The sequence below is a fragment of the Xenopus tropicalis genome, chromosome 1 (assembly GCF_000004195.4).
Source record: "Xenopus tropicalis strain Nigerian chromosome 1, UCB_Xtro_10.0, whole genome shotgun sequence".
Lineage (NCBI taxonomy): Eukaryota > Metazoa > Chordata > Amphibia > Anura > Pipidae > Xenopus > Xenopus tropicalis.
The window spans coordinates 172863526-172886394 of NC_030677.2; the positions used below are offsets into that span (position 1 = coordinate 172863526).

At 42.5% G+C, this 22869-nt stretch overlaps 1 protein-coding gene across 8 annotated transcripts in view; it reads left to right on the forward strand.

The window, feature by feature from the left end:
• Positions 1-19702, forward strand: part of mcc (mutated in colorectal cancers) — a 164169-nt gene extending 144467 nt beyond the window's left edge. For 6 of the 8 annotated variants that reach the window (XM_031896347.1, XM_012957487.3, XM_012957491.3 and 3 more), the window contains 5 exons: positions 1760-1994; positions 7940-8146; positions 8305-8396; positions 14957-15079; positions 15753-19702. In XM_031896347.1, the coding sequence (XP_031752207.1) occupies positions 1760-1994; positions 7940-8146; positions 8305-8396; positions 14957-15079; positions 15753-15933 (838 nt within the window). In that variant the 3' untranslated portion in view covers positions 15934-19702. 8 annotated transcript variants of the gene reach the window in all.
• The last annotated feature ends 3167 nt before the right edge of the window (positions 19703-22869 follow it).

Here is a 22869-nt window from a genome sequence, read left to right on the forward strand (position 1 = left end):
CCAACTGCCCACATATGCTGGTGCCAACAAGTGTAACAGAAAGATGGCAAATAGAGCCATGGAGGAGTGCTGGCTCATTCTATCTTAGTGTGGTCTGCTGACATTGTTTGTGTACCCATGGCAGGCATCAGCTCACCGGGTTTTTCATCCCACACTCAAGTGCAAAGAATCACTGCTTTTTAACAATTGCATGGCTTCTCCAGTTTGGGGAAGGTCCTTTCTGTTTCAGCATGATAATGTCCCTATGCACAAAGCTAGATCACTCAAAACTGGTTTACTGACATGAGAGTCGAAGAACTTGACTGGCCTGTACAGAGCATTGACCTCAACCCAACTAAAGTTATCTGACCTGTTGGATGAATGGAATGCTGGCTGCATGGGAGGCCTCATCCTTATCATCAGTACCCAGCATTATTGATCCTCTTTAGGCTGAATGGAAGCTAATCCCCCCAGCAATGTTTGGATATCTAGTGGAAACCTTTCTAGAAGAGTAGCAGTAATGAGAGAATCAACATTATATTAACACCAAAATGAGATGTTGGGCAGTATGAGAAATAATCAGCCTAATACATGTAGTAAGTTGGGCAGCACTGATGTATAGGGTTATTTGTTTTGCTGTGAGAACTGTGTCATTTTTTGTCTGCATTTGTATGCACATAATATCCCTTATCTGATGTAGTGCCTTTTATTAGTATTTGGGATCAGCACTTTTTAAATAGATATTTTAATTCATTTTACCAATCTTGGGCGATTAGCATCATAAAAAAGGAGCTGGCAATCAATAACAGCCAATTGTTTCTGTCCACTAGTGGGGGGGTGGTCAAGGGGGGCCCTAACATATGTACAAGTATGGGATCCGTTATCTGAAAACCTGTTATCCAGAAAGCTCTGAATTACGTGAAGGCCATCCTTCATGAAATCGCGGGAGTTGCCTTGAGAAATTACGGCGCTGCGTATGCCATCCCACCGGCGATTTATATTTTCGCCAATGGGATGGCATTTCAGGGAGATTAGTCGCTTGCGACACAGGAGATTTGTCGCGGGTGACTAATCTCCCTGTGTGCCAGAGCCCTAAGAATGAAGGGATCCGAATATAGGTCAGACACCTGTGTGGAAGATTTTTGCTTTCAGTTTTATTGCTGTCCCTAATTTAAGCCATTTATAGACCAGCATTTAGGGGTTGTTAGTTTAACATGCAGCAGACCACTGACCAAATCTTTAGGGTATGCTTGTCATGTAAAACACTTTTTGTGTTTTCGGCTAGTCCTGGTAATATTGCCTAAAAAATGTGTAAGGAGACATTTTTGCTCAATTACACAGGATCATCGCATGTAAAGTGTTTTACGCGCAACAATGAAAATTTATGGGAAGGGGCAGGTATTTTCAAGCTCTTAATCACCTGCGGGAGATGAGATTTCCCGCAAGTGTCCCATCTGTCATAGCCATTTAGTATTACTGTATATCAGACCTCAATGACATTGAGAAGTGTCCAGCAGGACAGTGAACTGACACTGCCACTTACTGTGTTTTAAATAATACATCTTGTCGTTTTAATACTAAATGAAAAAACAATTGTTATGGTCTGAATATATATTTTTGCTTGGCCATGGCTGGCAGTATCACAGCTTCCTGCAGATAATGTTATCTATATGTCAATAGCTGAGACAGTCACAGATCAGTCACAGATCAATGAAATTACAAGCCTGAAATTCTAGCCTAAAATCTGTCCAAATGACCAAGTTTTGTCCCTCTTTTTCAGTACTACAAGCTCAACAGCCAGCAGCTGTGACACAGAATTTACTAAAGAAGACGAGCAGAGACTGAAGGATTACATTCAGCAGCTGAAGAATGATCGGGCAGCTGTCAAACTCACCATGTTAGAACTGGAGAGCATTCACATAGATCCTTTAAGTTATGATGTCAAGCCACGAGGCGACAGCCAGAGACTCGACCTGGAGAATGCTGTCTTAATGCAAGAGCTTATGGCCATGAAGGTAGGGTTGGAAAGCACTTAGGAGAAATATGTTCTTGCCATGGAGTGTCAAGCCAGCATCAGCGCTTTCACAAAAGGTGGGGTACACACTGTACAGTAATTTTTTTTTGCTGTACTGACTTTTCCACTGAACATGGTACAGTGCAGTTAGTGTTTCTACATATTTTGGTGCTTACTTGAACCACGTATCCCTCTGTACAACAGAAAGAACAGAATCCTGGCACAAAATCCAAGGGGATATGGCTGCCCATTGTGACTACAAATTTGTGCCATTGCAGTACAATGATTTTTTTATTGTTATCTATTAGTTAAATAGTGCCTACACCTGATTACAATGAGACTATCATTCTCATGATAACACCAGTTCTGGCCCTGTGTTTTAACTTTCTGAGAGCCCTGGAATTATTGGGTAAATTTCGTTTATTTCCCTTAAAATGCACTAAAGATAAACACCATCGCTAAAACAAAATGTGTGATTTGTGCCAGTAGCAGCGTCATAAATAGTCATTCTAATTTGGCTATTAAACAAAATGAATCCCTTTATCCACTTCTTTGTAGCCACATAACTGTCTCCTTCCTTGCTCAGATAAAACAAGTCCATTCAGGCTTCATTACTACCTAGGTGGTTTATAACACAGTGAGTCATGGCACAGTCATAGGGATGGTGCTTACGCCATTGTAGGTTAATTTCAGTGCATTTCAGTCACTGCTTGGAAAAGTTTCCATCATTTTCATTTCATGTCCTAAACATTTAACATACAGTTTTAAAATATGCTGACATATGTAGTTTCACAAGCCAAATAAAAGTCCTATATAAAAGTGCAGTTTCACCACTGGCATTATTAGATGGCTGATAGAAAAGGCAAAGCAATTTGCAGCAAAATAGGTGTTTGGCAGTATTCTAAAGCTTGACCATGGGGTTTCCAGAAGTGACTGTCATTAGAGGGCAGGGTATTGGATGTTGTTTAAGATTTGTAGTTTCCCTCTATTTTTCTATTTGATGCAATTCTGGTAAAACAAGAATAAAATAAGTAAACTCAGTACGACATATTTAAGAGACACTATCATCAAGACACAATACAGGTATGGGATCCATTATGCGGAAACCTGTTATACATCTCCCATAGACTTCATTTTAATCAAATCATTGTAATTTTTAAAAACAATTTTTCCTCTAAAATAATAAAACAGTACCTTGTACTAGATCCCAGCTAAGATATAATTAATTGTGTATATATGTTGATCAGCACACTGGGTCAGTTTCTAGATGTATTTTGGGGTGATATTCTATAGGGTAGAAGGCGCAGGGTTCATTTTATATTTAACTGTATGATATAATTAATTCTTATAGGAGGTAACACAATCCCATTGGGTTTATTTGCTGTTTATTTATTAGTAGACTAAGACAAATGTCTCACAAAGAGAATAGTCGCTTGGGATAGATCTCTGCCACCGCTGGTGAATAATCTCTCTGAAATGCCTTTCCACTGGCAACAAACAGAATCGCCAATGGAAATATTGCATCACTTTGGCTATATGTAGGCCTTTCCACCAGCGAATCCATTTGATGCCGGTGGAAAGGCATTTTAAAGAGATTAGTCGCCCATGGTGGCTGAGATCTATGATGGGCGACTAATCTCTTCATGGGTCATTAGCCTTAAGGTGTGGAGATTCAAATTAAGAAGAGAACTCTTATCAGGAAAGCTCCAGCATTCTGGATAACAGGTTCCATAGCTGTACTATGTTTGTGCTGAAAACAACGATGCTCTAAGAAGCTTAACTTTGCCCTGTAGCAATAACCAGCCACAGTTACGCTGGAGAAGACACATTCTGCAATACTGATATGTTGCTGCTTGATTGATGCTCATCTTGGCCTTGTGGTTATTCACATTGTTTCATTATCTGGGAGGCTTGGGTACTGTAATGGCATCACTTTCCCACTTGCCTCAGCAGAGCATATAGTTGGACAAGCCATTCTTTGCATTCACCTCTGCTGTTTCAATCCAACAATGGTTAAAATGCTCTGCTCTAATAGAATAAAAAGGGATCATACCCTGCAATAAAAGTGCTAGTATTAGCTGTGATAGTTCTTCTAGGGGTTTGGCTATGTCAGTAGTCTGCTTTCACAAAGCAAGTCTGACTGAAGAGAGGTGTAAATACGATGAAATGTTGTTTACAGTCTATAAACTGGCAGCATGCTAGGTCTGGCAATCTGTGGATTCTGGCAAATGCCAGAGGGGCTGCTGTAAGATGCCATAGACAGTCACTATTTATTGGGCTGGTGGGGGCTATTTGGGCTTCTGTGTACTTGAAATGCCAGGGCCTGTTTTAAATCCCAGTCTGGACCTGAGTGGCAGAATAAATAATCCATATTGTTGCAGCTAACTGTTGGTGCCTAGCTTCCCTTGTATCTTTGCAGTACGCCTGTGTGTCACAGACTTTAAAGATAATTGGATTATTGTGTGCCAGTGCTTTCCTGTATGCTGAATGTTTGGGAGCTAATGCACTGCTTGCATTGACTTTAGTATTTTCTATAAATCTTAGTGGAACAGCACCATTCAATGAGTATTTGTCCTGAGTTGGAAAATATACTTAATGATATTGTAGTCTGAATGGAGGGAACTTATAAGTGCTGATTGAAGTACTGAAAAGAAATAGGTGTAACATGGGTGGTCAGTTTTTCCTGTGCTTGGCAGGCAGCTCTATAGTAACAATTTTATTCACAGACCTGCTCATATTTTGCTATCATAATACATCAACATAGTAATAGCTTAATATCTCTATCTGAATTGCTGGAAGTGATACTGCAGGGTTCCCCAGTGCCCTACCAGTAGATTGTGCTATCCTTCTTCAGTCTCAGCTAATAGATAATGGCTTGTGTACTACAAATCTCTTGGCTTTTAATCCCCTGGTCACAAGACAGAGGGTGTGGAGTTGGGAGCCATCGTTCTCTCAACAGAGTGAATGTATCAGCTATAAGGCAGCGAATACAGTTTAAAGAGTTCATCCAAAGTTTATTTGCTTCGCAAGATATATTTACATGTATAGTTAGACATTCTTGGATTCTTGATGCTTTTCATGGTTAGTATTTCAAATGACTGAATCAGTTCTGGCTAATTTAGGTACGATCATTTAATTTACTTTTAGCTTTAATGCAATGTTCATATACCTTTTCCACAGATATGAACTAGGACCTAATAAGGACTTGCTATTCCTGCACAATCCCAATGAGAAATATAAAGGATATGAACATAGGAGCCTGAGTTTTTTCTTATGAGGTTTTCAGGATGGCAGGAGCAAAGACAGATAAAGCAGATATATACGCAGCTATATACACATAGATGTACTTAATATCAGTGCATGTTTGCCCCCCACCCCTGAAAAGCCTCATTAGATTAAGAGACTGTTGGGCCCTGTCTGTTGTAAAAATGTGACCCTCACCTTGTGTGGCCATACACGCACCAATGTTATCGTATGATATTCGTCTTGTATGATGAGAGACGAGGTGGCCAATATTGGCAAAAGCCTTAACGATCGATCACCTTGTTGATCAGACAGAATGGAAAACTTTTATTGGGCACCTTTGAAGGCTCCTGAACATCGGCAAAACGTTAAAGCTAAATTGTCAGATAGGAGTAGAATTCTTTGTTTCTACCTGCATATCTGACAATTCAGCTCTTAACATTAGTAGAGGAATCAAACAATTGTAATATGTATAACCACCTTTAAGACTTATGTTTTCATGCTGTCTTCTGTAGTCTCTTGTGAGAGAATGTTATACTAGGTCCCATCTCAGTTTTACCCCTCTCTCCTTCCCTTCCTTCCTGGGTTGCAGAAGGAGCGAGCCGGCTGCTTTACACTAATCTCATTTCATGCTAGGCAGGACACTCACATAACAAATGAAGCCACCCTGTACCATTCATGTGGATCACCTGGCCTATATATTTGAGCAGGGATTGTAAGTAATCCCTGGGTTATATTCTAGGCCATTTTAGGAAATATAAACTAATTGATGTTCAGACTTGAGTACAAGACTTTTCACATGTTCATTTGGGAAATCACATCAAAGCCAGTTTGAAAATGACTACAGCAAAGTCTGACAAAAGCACCCATGTTTCAGGTGCAGCACTCACAGGTTCATAACATTTCCCAGGGTGCTAAATATATACACTCAACCCTAATGATCTCTAGTGTAATACTGAGAATGGGGACCAGAGGCACATTTTAGGTTAGCTGAACTACTGCGCACTCTCCATTGCTTTGGAGAGCTAAAAGCCTACCAGTGGGCTGTAAATGGGTCCTGGCCATGCATGGCTTCCCATGTTTCCCTTTAAACCTGTTATGGCTTCTACACTAAAGGTCCCCATACACTATAAGATCCGCTCGCTTGGCGATGTCGCCAAGCGAGCGGATCTTCACCCGATATCCCCACCTACGGGTGGGCGATATCGGGTAGCAAGGGACTTAAAAAAAAAATAATTCGATCGTTTGGCCCTGGGGCCAAACGATCGGATTACATTTGAGCTTATGGGGCAGTCGGTTCGGGGACCGCATCAACGAGCCGATGCGGTCCCCGATCCGACCGGATTTTCTAACCTGGCCGATTGAGATCTGGCCAATTTCAGGCCAGGTATCGGTCGTCCAAGGGACCGATATCGGCAGCTATAGTCGGCCCGTGTATGGGGACCTTAAGACTAGGGTCAGATTAGTTTGTTGTGCAACTATAACCAGCAATTACTATTTTAGTTTTATTTATTTATACCACTGTATAATGTCATATAATATTGTTCAATATGTATAGCGCTTTGTAGGGCCACAATGCCCTGGCGAAATTTACCCCCAACGTTTGCATGTAATGTATATTTATAGCAGCTGTGATCTCCCTAAACACAGCTGTTTATCTCATTTGTTTAGCAAGCCTTGCTTTTCGAATAGATCATTAGTTTAAGCACATCTTGTGACTGATGTTTGTTCAATACCATTTAATAAATGTCTTTGCCTCTTTTGCTGAGGATGCCATTTAATTCAGCAGATAAAAACCAACAAAACAAGCCTCATACAATGCTGTAAATGCTTTACATCTCCACATCTCCTTGATCACAGCTGCTGCTGAAATTGGCCTTCCATTGTTTAAAACCTGTTCCACTTATGAGGGAGATGATTGAATTATTAATTGTCAGCTCACCTGCTTCACATATCTACTGCTGTGCACAAACGATCATCTTCCTGGGTGTAACTGATGCCACCGCTTTGTAGGTGCTTTAATTGTAACTGCTCATGGGGCAAGAACAAGGACCAGTATGTTTGGTGCAGAACAGTGACCTTTAGATATGTTGATGAATCTAAATTAGGAATAGGACTGTTAAGAGGGTAAAATGGGGCTCTCACAGTTAACTGAACAAACTAAAGACATATATGGTCTCGTTCTGCCTTAGGGCTTGTACGGATGGGCGTCTGGACCTGTGTTCTCCTGCGGTCCACTGCTTGTGTTCCACCTGCTTTTGGTGCTTACATGCGTCTATGTTAGTACAGCCCTGTAAGAAAGAACGGATTGCGTCTCTTCCTGCACTCCCCTGCAGTGAAACACCGGAGAACTGCACCGCAGGGGAACTCAGGTCCAAACGCCCATCTCTATGAACCTTTAAGGTATGTAAAGAGTTGGGGTAGCCTAATGTTTTAACTGACACATATCTGGAAAACTTTCAGTAACACAATAATTTCACATAAGAAATGTTCTTAAGTGTTTGGTTCCACTGTATAAAACATTTGGTGACTTAAATTGTGAAGGGGTGTTTATTTACCCTTTTATTAGGAAAGAACTAAATGTTGTAATTTGAGACATAATAGGGTTTTACTTTTTTTTTATTAGTTTTGCTTCTCATTTGGATGCACTCAGGCCATAGTTGTTTCCCAAGATGATAATATCATTGCTTGTTTGCTTTACAGGAGGAAATGGCTGAGCTGAAAGCACAGTTGTACCTGCTGGAGAAAGAGAAAAAAGCTCTAGAGCTGAAGCTTAGCACGCGAGATGCTCAGGAACAGGCCTACCTGGTACACATCGAGCACCTCAAGTCAGAAGTGGAGGAGCAAAAAGAGCAAAGAATGAGATCACTCAGCTCCACCAGCAGCAGCAGCAAGGACAAGTTGGGAAAGGTTGGAATATCTAAATATCTCTGTATTTTCTTAGTCGCTTTTAATATGATAGTGGCCATTTTAGTACCATCAATAATCTGTTTGGGGTCCTGGTTTTGCAGTGAAGCTGTCTGAGACATTGCCTTTAATAAATCTACGTGCATTTCTCTCTCCTTCAGGATTCCACAGAGGGTTCTGCCTTGTCTTTGTCAGAGTTGAGAACATACAATGAAAGTGAACTTGCCTCAGAGCTCACAAGTGCACTCAGAAGGTATGTCTGGACCATTCTCCAACTTCTTTTAGATCTTTAGAACAGGTTTAAGAGGGAAGTATACCTGCCTGTGGGTTTCATTCTTATAATGACTATAGCTAAATGACATACTGCACTCTCCAGAGAGAGAGAAGGGACTATAATGTGGCCAGCATGCAATCCTTCTTGGAAAAGCATTTGTTAAACAGTGTGTATGCAGTGGTAAGTAAATCTGTTCCAAAATATTCACAAAAATTTGTGGCTGCCATGTGACTTTTACTTTTGCAAACCTGGTAAAAAAATTTGCTCATCGCTATACATAACAAGTAGATTTAAGTTACTTTTTCCTTGCTTTTTCTATATTCATATATTTGAAATCAAAGACCTGTGCCTCTCTGATTTCAGCAGCACTGTATTTGTGAGGGGGGGGGGGTTTGGACCTCTGTGTACTGAAATTGCCAGGGCCTATTTTGAATCCCTGCCCAGGCCTAGTGGGTAGGGATTGGTTCATGGGCACCTCCTAGGATGTTCCATAGTTTACATGTCAATAAGATGCACAAGGAGGGGAGCACCAATGAGCTAAAGGTGCTGCAAAGCCCAGTACTTACTGTCTGCCTATGGCTGCATTGTGGCTGCACTTTGGGCTGTATTAAGACAACATTGAAATCTTTCCCAGCTTTTGTTTGCATGGTTGGCAAAACATCCCCTATGCCCTTACTAGACAGACGGGGCAATTAGTTGGCATGACTTTAAGAAACTCTTAGGGCTCTGGCACACGGGGAGATTAGTCGCCCACGGCAAAACTCCCTGTTCGCGGGCGACTAATCTCCCCGAGTTGCCTTCCCCCTGCCATCCCACCGGCGAACATGTAAGTCGCCGGTGGGATGGCAGACGCGGCGGGGCGATTTCAGGAAATCGGCGAAAAAGACGGCGCGATTTCGCGCAAATTCACGAAAAAGACCTGCGTCTTTTTCGGTGATTTCCCGAAATCACCCCGCCGCGTCTGCCATCCCACCGGCGACTTACATGTTCGCCGGTGGGATGGCAGGGGGAAGGCAACTCGGGGAGATTAGTCGCCCGTGAACAGGGAGTTTTGCTGCGGGCGACTAATCTCCCCGTGTGCCAGAGCCCTTAGGGCGAAGACAGATGGGGCAATTAGTTGCCATGACTTTAAGAAACTCTTAGGGCTCTGGCACACGGGGACTAAGGGCTCTGGCACACGGGGAGATTAGTCGCCATCATTACAAAGTTGCCGCGTTTTTTACCAGCTGCGATCACCATGACTGGAATTTAAAAATCGCCCTTAGGCTATGTTCAGCCCAGACTGTTCCTTGGCCTGCAAATAAATGCAGTCTGAGAAACAGCCTTACTGCTCACCTTCTTTCCATGTTGCTGCTGCAACTGGTGCCACTGCACTGCCACAAATGGAGGGGATTTTTACACCAAAATGCATACTTATGTGTTTTAGTGCCAAAATCCATTCTATATGTCGGCACCCAGGCCGAGGCAGTGGCTTAGTGGCTGAGCTTGTACATAGGCAAAGAAACAGCCTTGTGAGGCCATAGCCTAGAACTGAAAAAATGTATTTTATTCACCATTTAAATATTGTGCATATCCTTCAAATCCACGAGCTCTTGCTTTTTTGTGCAAGTATTTAACAAACAAGCCCATGTGTCTGCGCCAATGCTGTTAATCATTACACAGGCTTCATTTGAGACAGCGAGTAATTGGATAGCACGCAAGAGAGAAAAAGATAGGGTAATCAAAATGCTCCCTCAGTGAGACTTTATCTTCAGTTGCGAGAGTGAGAGATAATGCAATCAGCAAAAAGCAAATGTCGCTGTCTGGAGTGAAATTGTAACATCTGCTCCATCCGTGGGAAGGTGGGGGGCACATTCAGGTGTTTCCCTTTAGCTTCTGCATGGCTTTTTGGTACAGTACAAGGCTAATGTCAGTGGCAGAGGCATGGGTAAGATTGGTATTTTCTGCATTGGTGCTTTTCTCCAGCAGAGGAAACGGCTAGTCTAACATTAACCTAAAGTGTAACGCATATATAATATCTCACATGGAGAACCAGGGTAATCACAACACCCTTAAATGGGAACTGTCCTCAGTGTATAGTCCCCTGTGCCCCTCTCCAACTGAATTATCCCCACCACCACCAAGTGAACTAGTCCCCTGTACCTGTGTCCAGATTGCAGAGCTGCACAGCAGAGTTGGTGGGCGACATTCCACGGTGGTGATGGAAGGCTATGAGCAAACTGCTAGTGCATACGAAGTCTTGGTCCTGGCCTAGTGTGTATGTGCCTGCTTGCCAGTCACTGCTGTAAAATCTGCGGCAAAAAAATAGATTCCACTAACCCTGCTGTGATGCCCTGCAGTTAAGGTGCAGGTATGGGGGACTGGGGGGGGTGTTTAGTTTATCTTTAAACTTGAGACAGCTTTCCATTGAAATGCAGGGGAAAGGCTGTGCCTAGCAAACACACGCAGTGTCAGACAGGGGTCATTGCAAATTAGCAAGCAGAAAATGAGGCTGGCCTGTCATATAAGCTGATGCTACAGGGCTGATTATTAAATTCTGATGCTAACTGGTTTCAGATCTGTAATGTTATGTGAATCCGAATGAATTACTAACCAGCCTTATATTGTGACATTTATATGCAATATATACAGTATATTGTGAGTGGGTCCCTAAGCTCAGTAAGTGACAGCAGCACAGAGCATGTGCAGGGAATCAGCAGAAAAGAAGATGGGGGGCTACTGGGCATCTTTGGGGGCACAGATCTTCCCTGCTGTGGCTGTGGTTGCTTTGGGCTGGTACAGAACCCCTAACATAATATACAACATTTCTACCCTACTTTTTTAGTTAAGCTTTAGTTCTCCTTTAATAAATGGGCAAAAGAGATATTTGCCCAGTAAGATAGGGGACCCACAAAATTCATCTGGCATAACTTTTGGCAGAAGCATCCTTCAGAGTTGTCAGACCCCTCATTTTAATCAACTGAAATAGCCCTACAGACTATAATGTGGTTATATTAATTTCTTTGCCTTTTTGCTTGTGGCATCACCATTTTGTCATTATTGTGCTCCCAGGGTTGTTGGTCCAGGGCGGCACACCTGGGAATCATGTCTACTTCAGTAAGCAGTCCTGTTTATATAGTGCCTTTATTTATCATAGTTCTTTACAGAGTAAAGTGATACAAATACAAGATCGAAGGTTAACATGTACAGTACAGGCAAACATTTTTCCAAAAGTGATTGCTCTGGGCAGGATGGTATATTGCCTTGGTAGGGCAGAGCATGGTCTGGGCAGAACGTGGGTGCGCTTGGGGCAGAACAGGGCATGGCCAGAAATTCACCTGAGGGAGGTTGACTTTGGAGCAGAGGCAGTTACTCACAGCCAGCATCTGCTATTAGCAGAGAATTTAATATCATGTTCAGTTGAACATTTATCCCATGGTCACTTGTCTGATGGCATCTTGGTATGGCTTTTATGGAGCTATTTTTTGATGTTGGCATTGGACTGGCACTATCATGATACTGGACACGATACAGGACAACCCTGTGAGTGTTTTTGGCAATGTCTGGCAGTACAGTACAATTACTATGCAAGACTGCGCCACTCCTTCATGCCTTGGAATCTCTGGCACCTTAAAGGGCAAGGACTGTTCCAGCACAGCAGTAGCACACACTCACTCTTGCACGGTGGCATATAGTGGCACATTAGGCTTCTTCCAGAGATTTTACTTGTGTAAGTATTTTTAGTGCTGTTCTGTAGGACAGAAAGGGGAGATTCAGTGATTATGCATGGTATTAATTACCCCTCTTGGGTAGATATAGTGTAGGCATTGCATTATGGGTAGTGCATGTAGCCAGTCAGTTGTAATGTAAACATGATATTTGTCAGAGCCAGACCTTAGGAAGACAGGATTGTGCGCTTATTTATTTTCCCCGGTACCTGGAAACAATACCCAGTGTTCAGATATTAATTTCTCCATGATGACATGTCAGACAGAATCCATAACCGTATTTCTCGCTGCTGTGTTTCCATAGCAAGTCATCCCTGTTTCTCCTTGCTGAAGGAAAGGCAATTTAAATCCCCTCTCCTGCCGCTGAATACATTTTCTCCAAAATGAATTGAATATTATAGTGTTTTGCCGGCTGGTGCCTGCAGCTGCTGATCCGTTTCACTGGCTGGGCATCATGCGGAACACTGTAATACATGCAATAAGAATAAGCCTCCTTATCCGTCTACATGCACTTTCATTCATCCTCGTGCTCACTCTTCTTTTTCCACATCTTAACCTTTTCACAGCCGTTGGCAATCCCTTATTCTATGGAAGGCTTTTCCCAACATACCAGCATGGAATTTCCTTTATTCTAGTGCACTAATATGGTGGTGGCAGCACATTGAGGAGTCTGGAGATTTCCTTATAGACAGTGTATAGACAGCACGTGGCACCTACCTGGTGGGGATTTAGGATTCATTGATTTATTTATTTAAAGAACTTAGCATCCAGAAGGTGAATATTTGAAACTATTGTTTAAAGATTGGATCAGGTTGCAGGGGGGGTTTGGAGCTGGGTGCTGGAACTCTCTGCTTCAAGCTATCAGACTTTCCCCTTCCTTCCAGACTTTTAAATACTCTTTAAAGACCCACCTGTTTAGGGAAGCATATTCAGTGTATCTTGAATTATTATATGATCGCTTTACCAGCTTAGTTAATAATGTCCTGTTTGAGACCAAAACTGAACAGCATATTCTAGATGGGGCCTTACCAGCGCTCTGTAAAGGGGAAGAATAACCCCCTCCTCCCGTGAATCTATACCCCTTTTAATACAGCTCAAAACCTTGTTTGCCCTTGCAGCTGCTGCCTGGCATTGCTTGCAACAGCCAAGTTTATTATCTACAAGGACTCCTAGGTCCTAGCTAGCACTGAACTAAGCTCTTTCTGTACCCAGGGGTGCATTCTATCTGGCCATGGTGCTTTGTTCACATTAATTCTGAGTAACCCTGTATGTACCATATCCTGCGTCAGCCACTGGCTAGAGAGCCAACAGTGCAGCTATTGGGTGGGACTTGGCACTATGGCTCCTCTATTGTATACACTGAAGAAAAGAACTGGTTTAGCACATGTCTTTTCAGTATCCGTTATAACCATATTGTTACCATAACTCAATGGGGCCACACTCTCAAACTACATGTTGTTACTATTAATATACTAAAAGATGTTTTGCAACATTTGTTATCCTGTGTATATTCCTTAAATGCAGCTTATGTCCCCTCTGATTTGTATTGCCTTTATGCTTTCCTTTTTTCCCCATTAAACCTTGTTTGTTAAATAATTGTAAGATCCCTGTTCATCAAGTGATGTGTAATTTACTGGAGCTGTATAAATATATGATGATGATGATGGGCATGTTCCAGGACTGGATTATATTAAAATGATGATGTCAGACAAAGGACTTTGGTTCTGTAGGTGGAACCTGCCTATATCTCAGGGAACCTGTCAGTGGAGCAGCTCCGAGCACTACCATTGTTTGCCAGTGCTACAGGGCACATACAGATACATAGTGCTACATAGAAGTGCCCCCTCATTTACATGGAGCATGCTCAGGGAAAGTTCTGCACTCTTGGGGCTTTTTAAAAGACAATACAAAATTACTCTTCTTACAATTTGTCTTTTTAAAAATGCTCCATTATAGCATCCTGTGTATAGAGGTAGCTAGAGTTATTTCTTCCTGATTGTAGCAAAAGTACTTCTACTTCTGAGAAAGGCATTGTGACAATTTGGCAGCAGGAAGGCACTGTTTCACTAACCTCTATTGATAAATATCCTTTACTATTACATCCCATTAGGAACTAAATGGCAGTTAAACACACATCCAGAAAAATGATTTGTATGAAGAATAATCCATATAGTTTACAAAGCTTTTACTGAGCTTTTATATAGAGTCACTCTTCTACATTATAATACAGAAACGTCAGAGTAAAGCCAATTACTTGCACTGCTGACATGACTCTCTGTGTAGCTAGAGCAATTCTCTAACAGCAATGGGGGCAAATGTAACAAATAGCCAAGTGGCTTTCAGTTAAGCATTATTAACCTCTCAGGAGACTCAGATTTAATATTTCATATTGTAAACTTCATTGTGCCGGGCTTTACTTTTTTCCTTTCGGTACTGGTTGTATTTTGTATGCAATCTGTATGTTGACGTATACACCCATTTGTTACCCATTTATTGCACTGCGCAGCGGAATATGTTGGTGGTTTATAAACAGGTTAAAGTGTATTTTGAACCTCATTTCATTTAGCACTGTCTATTGCAGTTAAACCTTTACTATAAAGCAGAGATTTTCAAACCTTTATGGCTTGAGCCCCTTATGAGGTTAAGTGCAGTGTCTCCAACAATTTTGTCACAGTGACCCAGCATTTCATAGCATAGCATAAGAGAAGCATGGGAAGCTATATTTGGATTTTGGTTGAGGATCTCTGCATACAGTGTTGGGCAACAGGCAGTGTATGTACTAATTCCTTTGACGCAAGGACACACCTTCAGAGATTTGCTTTTTGTCCCCAGGGAGAAGAAGCTGAAGTCTCGGGCTCAGGAGTTAGTGAGCGCCTTAGAGAGACTCACGAAGAGCAGTGAGATCCGGCATCAGCAGTCAGCAGAGTTTGTCAATGACTTGAAGAGAGCCAACAGGTAAGGGAATGTACAGTCACTGATTTACTGACCCCCCCACCCCACCCTTCTGCTGAGACATTCACAGGCCTGTCTGGTCCCTGCACTTGACATGAAATGGATCACTGTACATATGTTCAATCACTTTCCTTTGCTCTTACCTCCTTCTGCTCTGTAACATTCAGTTCACTTACCTTTTACACTACTGAAACCTTCCCTCATAAGAACATAAGAATAGAACTATGCCATGGACATCTTGGTGTTTTTCCTCACACAGTTGGTGTTTGGCGGAAATACTGCACCACTAAGTTGTCATACAGCTGGCTACACAAATGGGTCTGTACCCACAAGCATTTTGTGTGCAGCACTGCATGTACTCTTTGGCCCTATTTATCCGCTGTATATGTGGGTCAGAATGCAGAAATAATAGGTCCCGATCTGTCTTCTGCACTCAGAATGTGTTGCTATGTCTGCAAAACAGACAGAGACCTGTGACTTAGGGCCATAGGGTGATTGCTGTGGAATGTATAGCCAGACAAACACCCTAAGATTGTATTTTTAAATGATTAGAATATTGAATTACTGAGTGGAAATCATGCTGTTCCCCTTTAAACTCATATCAGTTAGTGTGTGTGAGACCTGAGCAATAGGAATGGAATAATGAATCAGTAACGCACCTTCTGTCTCTGAGCAGCAACCTGGTGGCAGCCTATGAGAAGGCAAAGAAGAAGCATCAGAATAAACTGAAGAAACTAGAATCGCAGATGATGGCGATGGTGGAGCGCCACGAGACGCAAGTGCGCATGCTGAAACAGAGAATAGCTTTACTGGAAGAGGAGAACTCCAGACCTCACACCAATGAGACCTCACTGTGAACCCAACAAACACACACAGTCTATGTGCCATTGCAAGCCTATGTGGGATCCACACTGCAATACAGAGTGGCAGTTAATTGCCTTTATTTAAAGGTTTTATCAGGAGGAAAGTGCAGTTGCCATGCAGCGCCTGTAGGGGGGCCAGCAATACACAAACTCCTCTGTATGAAATACAATGACTTCTCTACATAAAGACTTCATCTCCTAACCAAAGTCATTGGAGTGTATCAGTGGGACAGAGCAAGGGGAAGGACTGGCACAGACTCCCTCCTGTTACTTTCTGTTTGTTAGACACTGGTATGTGCCAAACAATGTCGGCCCCTGTGCAGATGGAATGGCGCTGCTGTGCATAAGGCTCAGGGGCCACGTGGGGTCTGACATCGGAGACTTTCATTGCTCTAAAGCGAAGATGCACCTTCATTTTGTTTCACTTTAAGAATGACTGAACTCTCTTTATAGCTGTGAGGACACTGCAAGGTGCTGTCCCAGGATCATTACCAGCAAATAATTATGGTTTTTCCTACTTTTGTAGAGCAGTGTCTGCCCTGCAGTTGCTGTACTACAACTCTCCGCATTAGTCTTTAAGGGGTTGCAGTTCAAAAACTGGATGGACATGGCGGACTCCCCCGTAGCAAACCTATGCTGGTGTGTAGCTAGTCTGCCTAAGCCGTGTCAGGTGGCCATACCTGAGGCTGATTTACAAACCTAGATGCTAAAATGCACTTTCCAGTAGCAACCAATCAGTAATGTGCTTTAGTTTACCACAAATTAGAAGAAGAAATATAATACTGGCTGAAATCAGAAAGAAAATAAATACCTGATTGGTTGATTTTGGCAAATGTGCTGCAATTTATCTCCTTTGTTTTTTTAAATCAGCCCCAGTGCCCTTTAGCTGTATTCCACACAAAACACTTTGCTGCCCTCTTCAGATCACTGTGAGTAGAATTGCTTGGATTCCTTTACCTGGAAGCTGCCATACTGGATTTATAGTTTATTTCTTTTTCTTAATGAGTTTGATGTTGCCCTGTGTCACTCTAATACCCATTAGGTGGGTCACATGCTGCCAATCTATGTGCAATACTGCCATGTTATAAGTGGTGGGCCAGCAATTGTTCTACAGATACAGAGCACTTCTGTGCATTTTGCCACATCTCCTTGCCATACCAAGATTGAAAATATACAATATATATAATGAATATCCCAGTACTATAATACATAGGTTATACTTTCCCCTTCATGAAATGTACCTGGATATCAGTGATAAAAGCATAGCCAAAATAGAGGGCCCCAAGGGGCCATTTTAGTTTGTGTGCTCATCTTGCACATGTGTGGGGCCCCATTATTTGTAGCAGTAGCCTCTGTGCGATCCCCAGGCACAGCAAGCAGTGGTGTGAGCAGTAGATACAAGGGGCTTGGGGTAACAGACAGGAGATGCTGAAGTCTGTGAGTAGGAGTTATATTTACTTATAGGCTATACTGCTGCTTGTATAACAGCCCCATTCTGTGCCACTTACCTCTGCTGTAGAACAGCCATTACATAATAGGATAGCATGAAACAGGCTTGACTCCTGAGCTGTGAATGATGGTTGATGATGAGTTGTAGTTTTATTGCCAGTGGATGGCGCTAGCTGCTTCAGCTTGTATGCTAGGCTCTTATTGGTGCTACTAAATGCATCCGCTGTTTGCAATACTCTTATACACTGCAAAACTGCACAGAACCTTAGCGTTCATTGTTACGGCTAAATAAATATCTGCTATTTGCAGATTTTAGTGGCAGATTTTCTGCCTGCATTGAATCTGCTGGGAATACCTTCCCCTTCAGAATCTCCTGGTCTGTAATGTAAATAGGCAAATACCGAAGGCAGGGTAGGTTGGCAGAGCAATTCATTTTTGGTTATTTCATTATCCAAGTAACGTGCCATGCTGTGTGCCATCCTGCTGGGGGTATATGCAGTGAGTGTGGCAGCACTAGTGTTGTGCCAGGAGGTATGCCCGCACAGTTCTGTTAGGGAATTTCATTCTAGAAATCTAGCAGTGACCAACATGTAAAGCTGGCAGGAAACACTTGGTACATGCACATTTGTCTGCACTACTGGCTACTATTGCCCATAATGGGAATCGACCAGACACACATACACTGCTGCTTTTTTGTTACTGTCGGATGTTTCCATCTCCAGAGAAATGGTTGTTTAGCACCATAAGCATTAAGTTATGGCAGGATGGTCTATGGGTGTGACAGTAGCTCTGTCTTTTATTCTGATTGGTGTTTTGATGATCATGGCGGCAGTTCTTGGGAATCTCCCAGTATTCTGATTTCCTGGCCAGCAGTTGCTAGATCTGGCAACTTTGTGACATCCTGTGCTTCGTTAGACATTTATTTCATTCTGGGCAAGTTTCTTCCGTAGCGAGGATCCCCATAATCGGGCCTTCTGAGGGTTGTGTTCCTGCAGCACCACATGTCGGATTGACCTCTTCTATATTAAATTTAAGAGCACTTTTTAAGTAGTTAGTAAATAAATGTTTTGCTCAGTATTACATGTTAACTCCTGCCACACACAGGTTACATATAGACTCCATCATTCTGCCTGCCTGTGTACACACTTGCCTATTAGTACATCTCACAAGTGCCATCACTTCTCTATGAAACCCAGTGCAACATTAACCCTCAGAGAGCCATGCCATGGGAAGGTTTGCCAGTTACTTTGGTTCCCAAGCCAGTGGCAAGCGTGGTACCTGGTATTATCAAACTGTGAACTAGTTCTTCAGACGTTCCCTGGCACAGTTAGTGCTACACACCACTCATTGGCCCTATCCCTGTAAAAGCTCAGACCCAGAATCCCAAAATATAGTTTCCCATTAAGATTATTTCCTTTTTGCCTGCTGCTAGCAAATGCAATGTATGCTAATGAAAGGAGATGTATTGGATAATGTTTCCTTTTAATGCTATGGTGAAAAAAAATACAATTACAGTAAATTCTAAAAAAAAAAGAGGTTCCTACAAACCCAGTTTTGCAAGGAGGCCTTAAGGTGGGGACCTCTGGTCCATATCACTGAGGAATCATGGGAAACAGAGGGGACTCATGTACTGGCCCCAACATGGGGAGGTGCTGGAGGGCACTAGTATAGTAGACTGGAATGGCTGAGTAGCCACAGGAACCTTAGCTGTACCATATGCAGGATACAGGCAGTTTGGCTATGGTGGTGGCACACATAACACTGGCAGAAATATGGAAGGGGGTTCAGGGACAAGGGATCATGTGGCCTGGTGTGTCCCATACTAATGATTACAGTAAATCAGGCAGATACATCCTAAGGGAATACCCGGCCATTAAAAAGGGCTCAGGGTAAAGCAGTGCCTCATTTATTCTCTCCAAGAGATTCTCCTTTATCATCTCTGAAACCTTTGCTCCTCTTTTCCTGTTCTTGAGGGGCGGTTACATAAAAAAAATCTGTTATTCATTTTGTTTATTCATATTTTATAGTGTTTTGTTACAGTGTCAGCCTCAGCCAATCAGAATGTATGTTACAGTGTCAGTATTCAGTCTTGCCATGGAATTGGTATGGTAATACTGCCAAGTCATAGAATGTCATTGGGTAATTCATGATCTGATGCCTTCCTTCCATTCCCAGCCTATGTCCAATGGCCATTTTATTCATTTGATAAAAAAGAATAAAAAAAAAAAACTTCATTTATTTATACAGAGCAATTTATAATATGTTTATTTTACAAATGTTCTTATATTCGGAATAAATACTTCGTATGTGTAAAGTCTGTGTGTCAGAGCTTTCTCTGTCCCATTGTACAACCAAATACCAGTTTGTGCTACTGGTGTATTAATTGGGTAAGCTGTAATATTGCACTCCTAACTGTAGGTGGCACTACCTATCCTAGCTCTCTTGCTCTTCCCCAGAGGGAAAGTTACCTGGGGAAATAAGCTCCTAATGGGGTATGGGGGACATTACTATTTTGCCTCTACAGGTTTCATTTTAGAGCTGTGATCCCCAACCATGAACCTACACCCATTTTCTAGCAAACATCTGCTGTACCTGCTGCCTTAATACTCATGCTGTACCCCATGCAGCCACGTTGGGACAGATTTACTTTACTGCTGCAGTGGCCCACACAGTGCACTGCACTGCAGAGATTGGGGTTCCATGCAGCTTAGGTAACACAATGCAGGGGGTGTATTTTGAATTGAATGCATTGCAGTATCAAACTGGAGCTGTTCTACTACTGGGGCTTTTATGTAATAAAGGGAAACAAGTTTGCCTGGTGCAGTAACCCAATAACCAATGCTGCGCTTGCTTTGTGACTAGTAAATGTTGCCTACTGATTGGTTGGGACAGGTCAGTAGACCTATAGCAAATGTTGAACATTTTATTAGATAATCCCCACTGTGTCCCATTAGATTTCAGTGGCACCCTGTACAATACTCATTTTGCTGCTCGCTTATCCCGGGTGCAAGTGAGCTCAGAGGGTACAAGAGGCCATTGCTCGCTTGGAGCATTCAGCCTGTTAATACTTTGATTGGCCAAAAGTCCCTTTGTAGGCACTGTCCATAACTCCTCAATAGAAAATTCTCACAAGGGAACTCCTCTACACTGTACCCCTAGCCCTACGCTGGCAGGCTATTGCTGCCTCTACAAATACTGTACAGGCTATTGCTGCCTCTGCGTTACAAATACCCTCGTTAAAAAGAAAAAACAGGCACACACAAAATGTCATTTTTTGAATGAAGTAATTTACTGCTGAATAGAAGGGCAGCACGGGCTGCAAAGAGTACAGTTGCACTGTGACAGATCCCTCTCGCCAGTTTCTGGCATGGAATGAGCTTTGTGCTATAATGATGAGACCAGACAGGCTGTGGGTCCAGAACCAGACAGAACAGCTGCAAGCAGCCCCCAACAGTACCATATACAGAGAAAGGCCTGTGCTCTGCCACATTCCTATACAGTATTAGAGCGGCTGCACCAACAAATGATTTTTAGTACTTTAGGTCCAACCCAAATGTAAAGTAAAAACCCAATCACATGAAATGCAATTCCACCAACACTGTGACACTGTTTACTTAAAAGGTAAACTAAAGCATATCGTTTTGGGTTTCTGTACCAGCCCAAGGCAACCACGGCCCTTTAGCAGGGAAGATCTGTGCCCCCAAAGATGCCCCAGTAGCTCCCCATATTCTTTTCTACTGATTTACTGCACATGCTCTGTGCTGCTGTCACTTACTGAGCTTAGGGGCCCACTCACAATATACTGTATATATAGAATAGAAATGTCACAGGGCTGATTAGTAATTAATACAGATAATTACTACATGGCAGCACAGAAACCAGTGTAATTAGCATCAGAATTTAATAACCAGCCCTGTAGCATTGACTAATATGACAGGCCAACTTAATTTCTGCTTGATATTGTGTTACAACCCCTAAGCGTAGCTTCCCAGAGCTCACTGAGCATGTGAGTGTCACAGACACTTTCTAAGATGGGGAGCCCCTGTGACAAGTTTAAAGTCCTGGATCATTGCTGCTATTGAAATGCTGAAACTTTAGGCTGGTGCAGTAAGTTCAGTTCATTTCAGCAATATTTATTTTGCCAATGGACCCTCAGGCAGACGATTATGTCTTGGCTTACTGACCTGTGACCTGCCGGGTGTTGCTGAACTATAGGCGTCACTATAATTTGCATGCAGGAGCTGGACATTTCTAATATGCACAGTGTGTTTACTAAACACATGGGTTATCTTGTTTAATGCTGTTATTTTTATTCATTTAAACAGTGCCAGTTCCAAGTGCGGATACAGGACCCTAGAGCAGCACATTGCAGGTCAGGCTCTGCCTCTCCATGAGAGACAAGAGGTAACTCCGCTACTGCACATAATAGCTTGTTGCAAGGCCATTGTGGTGACTGGGGATTAGGCAGCCCATCCCTGCCCTAAAGTTTACAGAAACGGCTTATCTAGCATTAAGCTCCACCCCCTTTAGTAAATTGGGCCTTCCTTCTCCTTTGAATAGGAAGCCAGTCAATGAGCTGTCTACTGCACATTCCTGATTGATATCCATTGGAGCACAGCTTCCTATTCAACGGAGGAGGAAGTTTCAGTATACTAAAGGGGGCGGAGCTTCACACTTGATAAGGAAGTGATTGATTTGGAAAGCATATTTCAGATTCTATCTTAGAAAAGACATCAGACTCCATAAAGGGGACTGTTTTATGGATTTTAAGATAAAAGGGCATTCTTACCCTTTCAGAAACACTCACAGGAAGTGAGTGCACCTATTAGGGGTGTCCCTCTACTTCACTTACTGCTACTGAAGTCCCATCAGAGAGCCCAGTGGGCAATACAATCAGAATATTATACAGGCTGGATGTAGCACACTACATACTCAGGAGTTAGTTCTGACGTTAATAGAAGGGATGGGAATGCCATGTTACTTCTGCTGGTCTCTATGGATAATACGTAATGGAACCCTATAACGTGTCATTGCGCTCTGGCAAGGTAAATTCACATTATCAGGAAAACAAGAAGACCTTAGAGTCACTGAATATTTAGTCTCAGTATCTCCTTTCACATAAGCGTGAGCTGCAACTTGTGCTACTGGGTGTGGCTTCATCCACCAATACCCACATGCTGTAATGAAAAATGAATATGTCATGCTACAGCTGATAAGTCTATGAGGGTGAAATAAACACCATATAAGAGTAATGCCAACTATTATGAAAGGGGAGGAGTTAGGCACCATTATTATTATTATTGCGTTCTTTGTGCCCTACTCCTCACTGGTTATTTCTGCTTAAACGAACAGAGAAATGTTAAGGCACAGCTTATACAGTGTCAGATACCCATTCCTGTATAACAATCATTAGGGAAAGAGAACCAGTATGAGGACACAGGCCCAGTAGCTCATCCAGAAGGAAAAAGGCAATTAGAAATC